General features: G+C 35.4%; 1 protein-coding gene across 2 annotated transcripts in view; it reads right to left on the bottom strand.

Moving 5' to 3' along the window:
• The window catches only part of FAM135A (family with sequence similarity 135 member A), a 79733-nt gene that overhangs the window by 16940 nt on the left and 48412 nt on the right, over positions 1-14381 (bottom strand). Inside the window, exons 10-15 of one of the 2 annotated variants that reach the window (XM_054629383.2) lie at positions 13745-13822; positions 11514-11563; positions 9623-9778; positions 3875-3948; positions 3365-3519; positions 818-3122 (exon numbers count right to left, since the gene is read on the bottom strand). In XM_054629383.2, the coding sequence (XP_054485358.2) occupies positions 818-3122; positions 3365-3519; positions 3875-3948; positions 9623-9778; positions 11514-11563; positions 13745-13822 (2818 nt within the window). The remainder of the gene's footprint in view (positions 1-817; positions 3123-3364; positions 3520-3874; positions 3949-9622; positions 9779-11513; positions 11564-13744; positions 13823-14381) is intronic. The other variant, XM_077174794.1, reaches the window with a different exon arrangement.

The raw sequence follows: 14381 nt of genomic DNA, 5'->3' as shown, positions 1-14381 counted from the left end.
TACTCCTTTCTGTTCTCAAGCTGCTTTTCACAAACTATCTGGTCTTCTATCTCTTCCACCTGCTCAGCATTTGTTTCTACCTCTCTTTTAAATTTTCTCTCATAGCAACATTTTACTTTCAATACAACACATAAACTGCTACTTCACATGTTTATTTAGCAGCAGGAGTTTATCAGGGAAACTCCTATGTTTACAGCAAGAAGAGGTACAATCTGGGATCCCTGACATTCCTCTAAATTTGGCTTTCCTGGTCTCCAAACTGCAGTGTAATTTAGAGCACTATGGTCTCTGAGGTGTTACATTTTTGATATTTGAAGTTAAGATTTAAAAATAAGGCCATTACCATAGCTTGCATTACACATTTGCTTCACTTAACTAATCTGATGGACAACCAGTTACACAATGTTTTTAAAGTCAAAGCATATTTTGCCAAGCTAGCTATTTTAACAATTCCTATTTCATAAAACACCATTTTTATGCTCAATAGCATAACATTTTTTACAACATCAATCTTCAGCTGGATGATTATTTTTTAAACATAACAAAGAAAAATCCTGTTTTGCTTGTTTTTAAAACCACATGAAATTACAAGATAACTCATAGAAGTGTAGTGCTAAGACACTTTTTATCTGAACATCGAGAACAAGCTGTTACTTGGGCATGCTGAATCCACAAGCCACAGTTCTGGGGCATTCTACCCAGAAGCCTAACCATGCTTCTTTTCCCCTTCTCTATTATATTAACATAATTTCTAAAAGTAAAAAGCTTGTTTTAAAACAACTTTAAAAACAACTTTTAAACACTTTAAAACACTTACGCTAACATTTGAGGTTTTGGGGAGCTTTCATACCAGGAAACAGCTGAAGCTGAGCTGTAGGATGTGCTGCCTGGCTGTTGTGTAATTGCATCAGATTTATTCTTTGAAGAAGAGGTAACATTGCAGGGAGAGTCTCTTAGAGAAGAAGGGAAAGACAAACAGCCAGGAGTACAGACAGGGGGCACAGTCATTATGTCTTGCAGGTGTCCACTGTCAATCATTTCAGATCTCAGGACTCTCTCTCCTGCTAAGCCATGATCCTGGTCAGCACTGCATGCTCCATCTAATATACTATAATCGGTTTCTTCATAATACCCATTTTCAATCATTTCTTGATCCTCCTCTTCTTCCTCATCTTCTTGGGAAGAACAAATAATTTGTTTTTCATATGCTTCCTTTTGAGGGCTAACAGGATTGCTCTTGTTCATAGGCCAAATATCTGAAATATCTGCGCTGCTTTGAGAGCCAAAATAGTTTTCAACAAGCCCTTGCTTTACCATGTCAGCACTACCAGTTGGAGAAGGATTATCTGTACCAGTTTCACTTTTAGCTCCTGACAGTTCTTCAGTTGTGCCCTTTAGTTGTAAGGGCTCATTATGTTTTCCTTTGTTTGTTTTTTTAACTGCTGCATTTACAGATGAAGAACCTGAAACAGCAGATGGCTCACCCATACAAGTTGTTTCCAAATACAACTTAACTGTTTCTTCTGTAGCTCTAGGAGGCCTTTCAAGGTCCTGAGGGTCCTTGCAGGTTGTGCCAGGGCCTGTTTGTGGGCTGTAACCTTCCACATCTGTAGGCGTGTCCTCATCTGAAACAACCAAGTGTAACAAATCTTTTTTTCCTGAGAGTGAGGAATGTATAGACGGAGTTTTGTTATCCAAGTGCCCTGAACACACAACAAGCTGTTGCTGCAAATTGGTGTTTGATGTTTTACTGTCATCACATTTTGTCAAGTCAATTGCTCCTAGATCCAATACTGTTTTGCTGTCACTTAGCTGGCATTCAGGTACAACAGATATCTTTGAATTCTCATCAGGTGACAGCTCATCATCATCTGAAGGAAGTGAATTTATGGATGTCAGGGATGACTGTATTTCACTTACAGCACTTGTACTCTCAGTGCAATGGCTTTCGATTGTATTTTTTATTGCACAATCTGGTTTTAGTAAAGGCTGAGGAAATGCTCTCTCACCATTATGTGCACTTTGTCCATGAACATTTTCAAAAACATGATCAGGGTTGGGGTGAGTTGCAAAAGAACTTGGTTCACTTTCTACACCTGAATCTGAAAATCTAGAAGAGGCATACGTCACACTAACATCTGGTAATTTAGTCATGTCTCCACTTGCAGAGATTTGACTTTCTTTTGTTGAAAGAGTAGGTGGATTGCTTTTCATTTTTGTCAAGATGTCATTGGTATGCTGACAGTTTCTCTCATGCACCTCTTCCTTTTCAAGCATGGGGTCCTGCTCTCCCAAATTCAATTTGTTTTCAGATCCTGAAGACTGAATATTGGGTGTCAACAAATTCTCTTTCTGCTCTTCATCTTGCGGAAACTTAGCCCACGATCCAGTGTGAGCCGCTCCTTTCTCCTCTTCATAAAGATTCTTATTACTTGCTTTGACCTCAGTTGTTCTGACTCCTGAGGAAGCTGGTTGACCTCCATCACAATCTTCAAGTGTACCTCTGTGTTGTAAAGCACCATCTGCTTGAACAGTTCCAGAACCTGTCTGGGAGATGGTCAGTCTATCAAAAATAGCCTCATTTTCACAGTGCACAGGACTACTTGGACCTGGTTGGTCACCTTCAGTCTTGACAGCCATTTCATCATATGGCATCAATGGAAGGTCTCTTCGAGTTATTTGCCTGATGCAGGCCTTTGTATCACAAGGAATTCCACTTACTCCAGGGTCCAGCCCTTCGTTAGCACTGTACGAAGGCTCGCCATCTAACCTTCTACAGGCATTTTCCAGTGCTGCACTTATCAAACATTTGTATCCTACTAACACCACAGAGTCCTTTGAGTTCTGTTTTACGACTTTTTTGGTGTTTTCAGCTTTCATTGTTTTTATGAGCTTAGCAACCTTAGCTTTGGATTTATTTGTATCTTCATTTTTCCCTTTGAAGGTTTTTGTTAGCATCTTTTCAGCTTCTGAATGCCAAAAGACGGAGGCACCAGCAGGTCTCATTTTCAGTTCTGGGCTACTAAAACCAGCAACAAAACCTTCTTCAGCTTCTAATTTATCCAGTTTATTGGACTCTGCCTTTGGAACACTCTGAGTAACCAACCAGGGTACATCCAAATCTTTCACAGAAAAAGGAGGAAAAGAGAAAGTATGTTTACAATAAAATTATGCAGATAAGTAAGGCTATAACACACTAGCAATTATAGAATTTTACACATCCTCAAAACTTAAAGTAAAACCCCATATTCTATCAAATAAATGTAGTTCTTTAAAGCCAGCAAGAAATTTATAAAAAATACTAGAGTTTTACATAATTTTGCTAATTTCTTTGAAAGGAAATTGTACTGTGAGCTGTGTTTACCTTCAGTAATTGAATCTAAATACCGATCTTCAAAGATAATAGGCAAGGAGTTCATATCTCCATCTAGTTCACTGCATTCAATAGGGAGGGGTGGAAGAGAACTGCAGAAGGAAATGTTTTTGATAGCTGCACACACCTGTAGATGACTTTGAGCGCTGAAAAAAGGAAGCAGTCCTCCATGAAAAAAACAGAACTATTTATTTTCACATTAACAGAAATTACCAACAGTTTAATTCATTTTAGTAGAAGATTTTCTACTAATTAACTATTAATAGCTTGATTATTTCATAACTTCTTATATAACTACCACTACTATAAATCTATATTGAGAACAAAAGTTTCTCATTAATTTCTTATGTATTTCTGCAACAACATAAATATATTTTATGTATTTCTTCTTCTTCTTTCTTATGTATCTCATAAATGTATTCTTATGTATTTCTACACAACATAAACTATACAGTAACAGTACTACATGCTATATACTGTGCAATTTCAAAGGCTACTCACTGTAGTTCTTGAAAGGCAAGAGCAGCTTGCCTAGGATGCTCAAAGCAAAAGAATGCTTCAGCAAATCTGCGCACCTGCAAGATCCAAATGAAGGTAGAGCTTACTTTACCTTACAAATAATTTTTAAAAATCCACCAGCATTCCTATGCATCAATGTATCATTTGTATGTAAAATACAAACAGTTACTTTTTTTTAGTTGTTCATTCTGGATGGGTGACACAGACAAGACTAGTGACTGAAACAATTTTAATTTGTGCTCTGGATAACTGGGAATTATATTAGACTCAACTGCCTGCTGAAAATTTTATTTCCAATAAATCAATCATCCAAATCAGGTTCAAATGATAATGCACAAAAATACTATTGGAATTTTCAATTGGAAGAAAGGAAATGACTCTTCAATTCCCACTTCTGAATGAGCCTGAGTATTACCTTCAGAAGCAGAAACCCATTAGATATTCTGCCGTCTCAAAATGTAGAGGAGTGTTTGAAACTTTCTGTAAGTATCCTCTAGCCCACAGTAAACTACTGTGCAAAAGAATCTTTTGTTTGCAAAGATTTCAGCTGGAAATGATGAAGACAGTAACAGAATGTATATCAATTATAAGCACTGTATTAAAGACTTAATTGTATGTTTGAGGTCAATAAAAAATACTGAAGTGATATTTATTAACACATGGGAGTATATTTTTTTTACCATCAAATGTGTTAAACCATCAATATTTTACCATCAAATACCTGCTAAAATAGAGAATGTGAATTATACAGCAATTTGCTGCAATTGAAAACATAATCAATGTAGTGAAAATGTAGTATCTAGAAACCCCAAAGGTTTTGTACAAGATTTCTCACATTTCCAATATTCTACATAAATATTAATTCAGTCAATATGCATTTTATTTTTGCAACTGCCAAATTACCTGCATCTAAAAAAAGCAAACCAAAGAGAATGTGCTGTGCAATGGTTGTTGGCAAACAGCTTGTTCGTTAACATTAATTTGGTTGTATCAATTTAAACAAAATTTCTATCCCACTTAGAGAATTACATGTTAGTCTACCAAATCAATAATTTATTTACCAAGCACTTCCCGACCTCCTACACCTTTATTATTTCAGTATACTCTGTGTCTTCCCCTTAAATGACGGTACTTCCTGAACAGACTGTGGGAGTTTTCAGTGTGAAACTGGCAACAAGTGTGAAGACCCAGCAGAGTTCCCTCAGCTCTCTCACTCAGAGCTTCACCCAGCATCTGCCCCCACCCTGAGCACAAACATGGCTCTGAAAATCTTGTCCATGAACTGGCAAATATCAGACTTTCAGGACCACATTAATTTTGTTCAGAGATAAGCACTTGCATGGGAGTTCATTTTCCCTCCTGATACACTTCCCACTATACTTTTAGAGAGAACCACTTGGATTAAGTTCTGTAGCTTCTACACCTTTTTGTTTTCTTAATACAAGAACTGAGGAAAAATTTTTCCAAGGTGCTAAAGAAAAAAACCCAATCCCAAATCACAAACATTTTTACCCCCAATCTCTAACTTGCAATAGAAACTGAAAGTCCTGTCCCAACCTCCCAGAATTTATTGTACTGTATTACCTGAAATTAATCTTAGTCATAACATCATCTCTGAATAGTCATGGAACATGCTTTGAAGTAAAAAGAAAGCACACAATTCAACAGTTACTTGTAAATGCAACTTCCACTCTTGCCAGAACTCAATTTGCTTTCTTTCAGAATTTGTTGTTATGAGTTTATACACACACATGTGGAAGGAGAATTGATGTTCCCAAGTAATTTGCTGCATTTTCCCCTGGCTTTTCTAAACAGACATCTATCTTGCAAATACATGATTTTTTTCAGAGATAATCCCCACCTTTTCCCCCAGGAAGGAGGGACTGTTATACAATAGACTTAACAGATAATTTTACTGCTTAAAAGCTAGATTTTAGAACAATTGATCATGAAGAGTGGACACAATCACTTTAAATTAAGCAATTTAAAAATTAATTAAAGATCCTAATCAACCAGGTAATAGTTACAGGAACATTGCCAAATTAGTAGATGTCTGTGGTATGTATCAAGAAAAGGGTACACAGATGTTTCCCAGGAAGTAAGCAAGGTAGTTTTGAGTTTACATGTGAGCACTTCACCACATAAAGTAACTGGAGTTCTATGGCTAGTAGATCTTTAGAATACTACACACTCTCTCCCATGGAAGATGAAGGCAGTTTTTCATTTGCAATAAATCCCATTTGTAGTTAAGTAATTCCAGTGCTTCTGAAGAAAATCTCAACACCAGCTCCAGACAGCTCCACATAGAATAGCAACAGTATAAAATTAGTTGAAAGCAAGCTCCTAAAGCACACAAGTCCTTATTAATGAGAGAAAAGAACCCCAATCAACAGTAGTTTATTATGTTTAATAGGTGCTTAACTTACTGAAGGACTGAGGCACTTGCTAGGACACTGTTACCCAGGCTCTGCAGAACCAGAGGGACTGCCAGCTCTGCTAATGATGCAGGAACCACTGACTGGGGCTGACTCCACAAGGACTTTGCAGGAGGAAATTGCAGCTGCTACTCCTAATCTCTAGACTTCCCAGAGGCATGGTTTTTATGGTCCTCCCAATGGAAACAGAAGAACTGTGTATAAAAACTGCTGTGGAATACATATTGTGTGTCTGCATATTTACAAATAGCAGTCAGAGGTCTTAGTTAACAGCTCCCTATTTTAGGACTAATCAAACTGAAAAAAATAATTTTGGAAGACTATATTCAGACCTACCAGAAGATGTCACTACAGAATAAAGAGATAAACTAGTTAAGTGTTCAAATGTTTTGTAATATAAAATAACATTCTGAGCAGTTTTTTTCAATAAAATACATTTGTAAACCTTATCAGGTTGATCAGTATGATCCATGTAGTAGATGGATGTTCAATTTTAAATTATTCCTCACTTTTTAATGTAGTGCTTTTCCAAGCATTTGAAAATAGTTAAATAGTGAAACACTAGAGTAAACATAAGTAAAATTATTAAAATAATGATTTCAATACATGAACAACTCTTCAGCAGAAAGAGTTTATAAACCAGTTTATACCTGGTTTATAAGCATCTGTGCAAAGAGGGGGAAAGTAATTTGACCAAATACAGGTGGGCAGGCCTTTCTAGGGGTATTTCAACACAAGTATCTTAACTACTCAGGTAATCACTCCCTAAAAGGGTTCATTAATAAATAGACCCAGTGAGAAATTTCCTGTGGAAGGTATAGTCTGGAAATATTGCAAGAAGAAAAGATAAAATGAGATTTAGCATCCAGTAGCAAACACATCAAAGTATCCATTTCCAAAATAAAAAGGTTTCTTATTCCAGGAAGGACAGGTTAAGTCCCTTAAGAGGAGAATTAGTGGGTCACCTTTAGCCTGGAGAAATGGAGGCTCAGGGGAGACTTCATTACTCTCTACAACTACCTGAAAGGAGGTTGTAGCCAGGTGGGAATTGGTCTCTTCTTCCAAGTCCCAGGTGAAAAGATAAGAAATGGCCTTAAGTTGTGCTGGGGAGGTCTAGGTTGGATATTAGGATTTTTTTTTTTTCACAGAAGGAGTTGTTAAGTGTTGGAACAGATTGCCCAGGGAAGTGGTGGAACCACCATCTGTGGGAGTGTTCAAAATACATCTGGATATGGCACATGGGTATCTGGTTTAGTGCTGAATGTGGTGGTGCTGGGTTGATAGTTTGACTTGACCTTAAAGGTCTTTTTTCCCAACCCTAACAATTCCATGACTCTAAATGTCAACATTATTCTCCAAATAGAAGAATTAGTAGATCATCTTTTAAATGTCAATTAAATCCAGTAACCAAAAAATCTGCATCACTTGGTATGTGCAGATAATGGCTCCAGTGGAACATGCTCATCAATGTAGATTTCCTGAGGTATGTTTATACAATCCCTCTGAATATAAATTCTCAAGATATTATTAATAAAAGTTATAATTTATTATACTAAGCACTGCAAAACAAGGTCCAAAACCAACAACTGAACACAGTCTTAGAAAAGGCTGAAATTTAGCATCTCTTTTTCATTTAAAGGCTTACTGAACTTATGGATTATGAGTTCCTGCTCTACTGCACATGGGAAGCCCAGTGGAGCAATGGTTTCTTATATATATTTTAATTACATGTATTTGCAAAGTATTCACACAAACTCATATAATCTTGGAGTGCAGAAAACAACTGTCCATTTAAAAATGAAGCAATATCACATTGTTGGTTCTAAGTTGGCTCAGGTAAAAATCCCCTCTCAATGCTGTATTATGCAATTCTTACAGAGTCAGCCTGCTTGCTTTCTGCTATCAGGCACTAAGTAAAAATGTAATTTTAGGATTACCCATGCCTTCCATCTCCTCTCCAGTCTTTGACTGATTATAGAGTATCTGCAAAGTACAGTGAGAGGTAACAAAAGGAGTGAGCATAACAGCAAGTCATAATGATGCAGGGCATGCAGATGTGTAATCAAATTATACTAATTTTTTTTTCATAGGAAGGGAACTCCTATTTGAATTTTTGTCAAACTGGAAAGCATCACAGAAATACTTTTAATATGTGCAATATCTCAATTCCTATAGTATAGCGAAATACTTTGATTTATACTCCCTAAAACAATTGCAGGAAAACTCAATAATTAAGGCATTTATGACCCAAGGAGGATAACTAACATCACAGATTTTAAAAGAACCACATTTAAGAAGATAAATACATAATAATTAGCAGTGTCTTTTCTGGAGCAGTAAAAATTCATGTATTGCTTCTTCCTTTTGGTTTTATTAAATATAAATTTTTACAAACACTAACATACCAGCAGCTGAATGCAAATGCAGGCTAAATGAAACAGTATTCTTGTTTCATACCTTAACTTGAGGGATTCCAGTATTTATACAAAACCCACAGAAAGGTAAGTAAGATTTATAGAGAGACAATAAAAGACACTTTTCTTATGCTAGCATATCGAACTAATAAAACCCTTTGCATTCTTTCTGAAAGATTGCATTTATTCTCCATAACAGGCTATTTCCACAACCATGATTTCCTCACTAAACAATGGGATTTATCAAGGAAGAGTAATGCTTTAGTCCATACGTGGTCATATTTCACTGTGGGAAGAGCACTGCTGTGGTTCTGCTTGCAGAGAGCCCAGAGCAACACACCCACAGACAGACCAACAGCACTACAGATGGGTTACACACACACACACTCAGTGCCAGATCATTTCACATACACTTCTTTTACAAATTCCCATGTAAAAGACTTTTCAAAACTTATTAACATCATAAATCCTTAATTCAGAAAGAAATATACTTTGTTTATGATGTAAGCAGGCAGCCTAAATGCAGAGAAGTAAAATGTAGGGTGGGCACAAGACATGGCTCCCACAGAAAAGTACATCAGCCTGCACAAATATATGTTATTCCACATCCTGCAATCTGTCTTCTGAACTGCATTTCTTATTCAAAAGAACAATTAATTACTTGGTTCATAAACATAAATAATATGTTTTATGCATTATATTCCAGCAACATTATACATTATATACAAGGTAACAAATGAAATGGAACAGCTCCCTTTACAATTCTAACCAGCTTTCCAAAATATAAATAGAAAAATGGTAATCTGGAGGCTCATTGTGATAAACATTGCCATAACAATGTGTCCCAGTAAGCATATGAAGGTCTCTGGGTCAATACTTACTCTTAATGTGTGATGCTCTTGTGCTAGCAAAGCTGTGACCTCCTCTTGTAAGGTAATGACCTCCAGAAACTGCCCCCAGAGAGCCATCAGAAGTGAGCAAAGCTGAGCAAGATTCATATTTATAAGTTCTGCCAGTTCATCAGGATTTTCCATTTTCTGAAGTCAGGAAAAAATATTTATGTGATTCACTGATGAAACCATAATGCACACACAGGAATAATAATAAAAAAGTGTACTTTATCTTAGGGGGAATTTTTAATTTAAAAAGCAACTTCCAAATGAGAACCATTTAAACTAAGTATCAAAACTGGATGTCCTGGAGTTTCCTCAAACCAAGACAATGGATAAATCTATGTTAAAACAGTAATAGATTATTTTATGTTGTATTAAATATTATCCCATTGCTTTTTTAGAATTAGGACTCCTGTCCAAAAATTAAAGCAATAATTCCACTTATGGCAAAGATAACTGAGTTCAACTGTTGTATTTTCTAACATATAAAAATCCTGTGTGCCTGAAAAGAAGAGGAATCAGGAAACCAAAAATTGACACTTGCTATGTTAGTCCAACTTTGATAAAATCATAAGAATTTAATAACAATATCTCCATTTCAGAATAGTTATTACTCACAATAACCTTTATAAGATGCTATGTATCTACATACATTTTATGCATGGCCAGGAAGCAGTGTTATAGCATAGCCTTCCTAGAACCAGATCACACCAGGACAAATTCGGTGTGAAACAAGTTTTGCTTTTTTTACAACATAAGGTAATCCTGTGATACAGTTCCACAGCAATTGCAGATAGCTAGACTTATGTTCCCTGCCATTTCAGAAAATAACACAGTTTTTCAGAAACCCATTGTAGGCCCATAAGGCACTGAGGAAAAGGGTTTAAAATGAAAAGATAGCAAAGAACCAACTCTAGCAATATTACAGAGCTAGTAGAAAAAAGGATTGGGAATATAGAAACACCAACTTAACCAATAAGAAGAGAAATAAGAGAAACTTTTGATATGAATCGTACAAAACAGAATGAAGAAAATAGAAAATGTTTAGCAAGCTAAGGGAGAAAATAACAGCTTCAGAGAAGCTATGTAAATATAAAAACTATTTTAATACATAAAGTAAGATTATTGGTTGCCCATAGAGAGCTAGCAGGGCTGAATTTGTCTCCAGTTATACAAATTACATCCTTTAAAAGGCCACATTACACTTTCTTGCAGTTATACTACTACTGCAGTAACTAAAGGTGAGCTTCCAAGCTGGGCCCACTTGCCAGCAAAGGGTGGATAAACTTTCAAGAAGTTTTAAAACCTGTCCTTCAGACTTCACCATGACCAAGAAATCAGTTATTCAGCTGGGGCTAGTTCTGACTGAGGAGAGAGATGGGGAGACAAATCTAAGCCATTTAAAGCAGACAGTGCTTCCTTAAGAATGTAGGGAAAACAGGAAAAGGAGACAGCATCAGAACAAGTGGGCTTTTACATGAGGGGATGAGTTGCTGAATCTCCTTTTGTAAAACTTACTACTGTTTGATCTTGCATCATTGTTATTTGATAACATCAAATCCCAAAAAATCAAATTTTAACTGCAGAAAATTCAAAGTGTGATTTTCATACAAGTAATCCGCCTTTCTAAACTTTCAGTTTCATGATATAAATAGTTACACAGCTACCACTGACACACCAAGCCACCAGATCAACAGTTCAGTTTTGGCGTCAATTGTGCAATTTCTCTTTGGTGGAAGAGTTTAAATAAGTGCTGGGGAAAAACATAGATGCTGTCATCCCTGAAACAAACAGTTGATTCCCAAGTAGCATATAAAATCAGCACATTCTACTTTTACAGTTATTTCACTTATTTAATACATGAAAAAAAGCCCTGTACCTTGACTTCTTCACACAATTCTGTAAGACGAATTTCTACATCTATGTTTTCTGGAAAGATGAGAGGACATACTCATGAGTAATGTACTTTCTCAGTTGCAGAGTGAAACAACAAATTATCTCACAAAACAATTTTAAGACATGAAAAAGAATTCATCAAATAAAACTTGAAGCCATATTAAGTGCCACAGTTATTAAGTAAACTATAAACTTCCATTAAAATTCGTCATAGCAATTTCTGAGATTGAGGACAGAACATAATTAAGAAAAAAAATTTGCAATTATCATGATTGCTTATCATGACACCTTGTCAAGGACAACAATTTTCTATTCAAAATTAAATTTGAAAATACTGCAGTTTAGATGACATAGTTTTCAAATTATCCACTGCTATCCAGCAGCAATGTCATCATTTCAAACCAAGGTAATACAATTCCTCTCCTACCAGATTTTCTAGAGAAGTCTTATTCCCATATCATTTTTCTAAAGATATATAATTTCAAGATACATGAACATAAATACAAATCTTTAGTTGTATGAGGAATTTCTTTAGTAAATTAAACTGTTCTTTAAGCAATCTCTCAGTAGCTCAACGTTCAGAGCAAATCAATCTAACACAGTATGGCAGCTTAAACTGGATCTGAACTTTGAGTCACTCATTTATGAAGAGAACAGATATATTCCTTCACAAAGATATTTTTTCTTGGTAAACAGCCCTGTTTACTCCGGGGGATTTGATAAATCAAATAATAATTTGGTATTATGTTTAATTTCCTTCTGCATCTGAAAGTATGAGTAATAAGGGAACAATTAATAAACCCTAAAATTGCCTGTGACAAGAATTTATATTTCATTTTTGAAACACAGTATTAAGGACAAAAATGTTCAATATTTCTTAACACACAGCAACAAAATACACCTTGAAAGCCCCAACAGTAACTTCAGGGTATGGATAATGAACAAAGGTTTATAGAACAGCAACAGTGTGTATACTCAACTTCTCTCTAATTATGCCACCTATACTTGGTAAGTATATATTGATTTTGAACTAACAGCATTCATCATGCTTAGGTTTGATCTTAATGCCACAGAAATTAACTCACACAAAACGAGTTCTGAGGAAAAAAACAAATTGCAGAAATGTACGATGTTCTCAGAAACAAGCTGACTTAATTTGTTTAAAGAAACTACATGTACCTTTTGCTAAACAGCACTTCATGATAATTTTTCTGAAAACATGTGAAAATAATTTAAGCTATAATACTAGTTTTGGTATGGCCACACAAATCTTTCCATTAGTGAAAAAATTAAATGGTTTACTTATGAAACCATACTGATTATTTGTTTGTCACACTTCAATTGAGAACAGGCTTGTGGAACAAGATTTAAAACCCTGAAATCTAAAATCATTATGGAAAACCCCTAACTATATTCATACCCCAATGCTATATTAAAAAGAGAAGACAGAATAGAGCTAACACAACACAAAAGGAATTTAAGCACTTACATTCTATAGCAGTAATGTTAACCCAGCAAACATTTGATGCAATTTTGCTGGCTCTGCTAAAAACCAGTTTGGTTTCCTTTTTATATTAAAACCAAAACACACTTATAGATGATTAAAGTAGTGACTGGCTATTCTATCTTTTCCCAACAGAAACCTCCTTGTGCTTAAAGAGCTCTGTAATCTTTTGTCCAGCATCAAGCCTACACTGATGCTCCAGAGGGAGGACTGGCCCATGTAGATATGGACAAATGCACCCTAAACACTGATAATTCCTTGGTAATGTTTGAAAGAATTAAGTCTTGAGATACCAGAAGGATACCAGATTTCAGAAGGAATCTGAAAGATTTCTCAGAAAACAAAGGTATTAATTATCTTTAAATAACTAAAAATCATGAGTCTGTGTTGCATTAAATGAAGCTCTAATTTTAAGCTATATTTTAAATGTTGATGACTGACTGAACTTTCACTCATTTTTGTTTAGTAAAGTAGAACAACACTATACCAAAAAACAGCAATGATGTCTCATTTTATCATCTATTTATCAGCCTAAAATTTAGTAGCTCAATTCTGCAGACTTCAGAGTTCAACATATGTTTGCTATGGCTGAATATTGAAATTGTTTCTCTCTACAAAAGGAGTAACATTTTATATCATTAATAAGAATATAATATTTGATAATATCAATAAAAATCTGAGGGATTATATCACCTGCTTTGGACACATACCTAGGTAGGCGATTCTCTGGGTTCGTGGATATTTTCTTCTGAGAAGGCGTTCATAAAGGACCTGCATGCTGGCCTTGGCTAGTTACAGGGATTGTACACACATGACTAGTTACTACACTCCTTTTTTCACCTGTGATTTATTATTTGCCTTAAAGTTAGTAAAAGAGCTTATTGCTAGCCTAGCAATTAGTGCAGTTAGATCAGTACATGAAAACAAATCATTTTAGTGTAGTTTCTAGATTTTCACTTGTGATACACATTAAGACAGCGTTTTTTATTTCCTGAAACCAGTAATATTTAAATGCTCAATGACAGTTATAGAGTCTAACAGCTGTCTTCACATGCTTCTGCAAAATCAGTGCCTTGTGTTAAAATTTTATGACAGAGAAATAGCAAAGCAAACAGAAGAAACAAAATTAAAGAGAGAATAATTTTATCTTAAATAAAAAAGTGATGATTCTGAAGTTTAAACAGGACTGGATATTCTCTTCTGTAATGCCCATTTAAACTTCATAGATAAAATACCCACTATAAAAAAGTTAATTTACTTTAAATAAAAAAAAAAGCGCAAATTACAATTGTGTACTTTGTGAAGTCCAGTGAGCCTGAATTTCTTTACAGAAACTTAGTAGAAACA

The sequence above is a fragment of the Agelaius phoeniceus genome, chromosome 3 (genome assembly GCF_051311805.1).
Source record: "Agelaius phoeniceus isolate bAgePho1 chromosome 3, bAgePho1.hap1, whole genome shotgun sequence".
Taxonomy (NCBI): Eukaryota; Metazoa; Chordata; class Aves; order Passeriformes; family Icteridae; genus Agelaius; species Agelaius phoeniceus.
The sequence above is the reverse complement of the archived record's forward strand: the minus strand, read 5'-3'. Positions and strand labels throughout refer to the sequence as shown.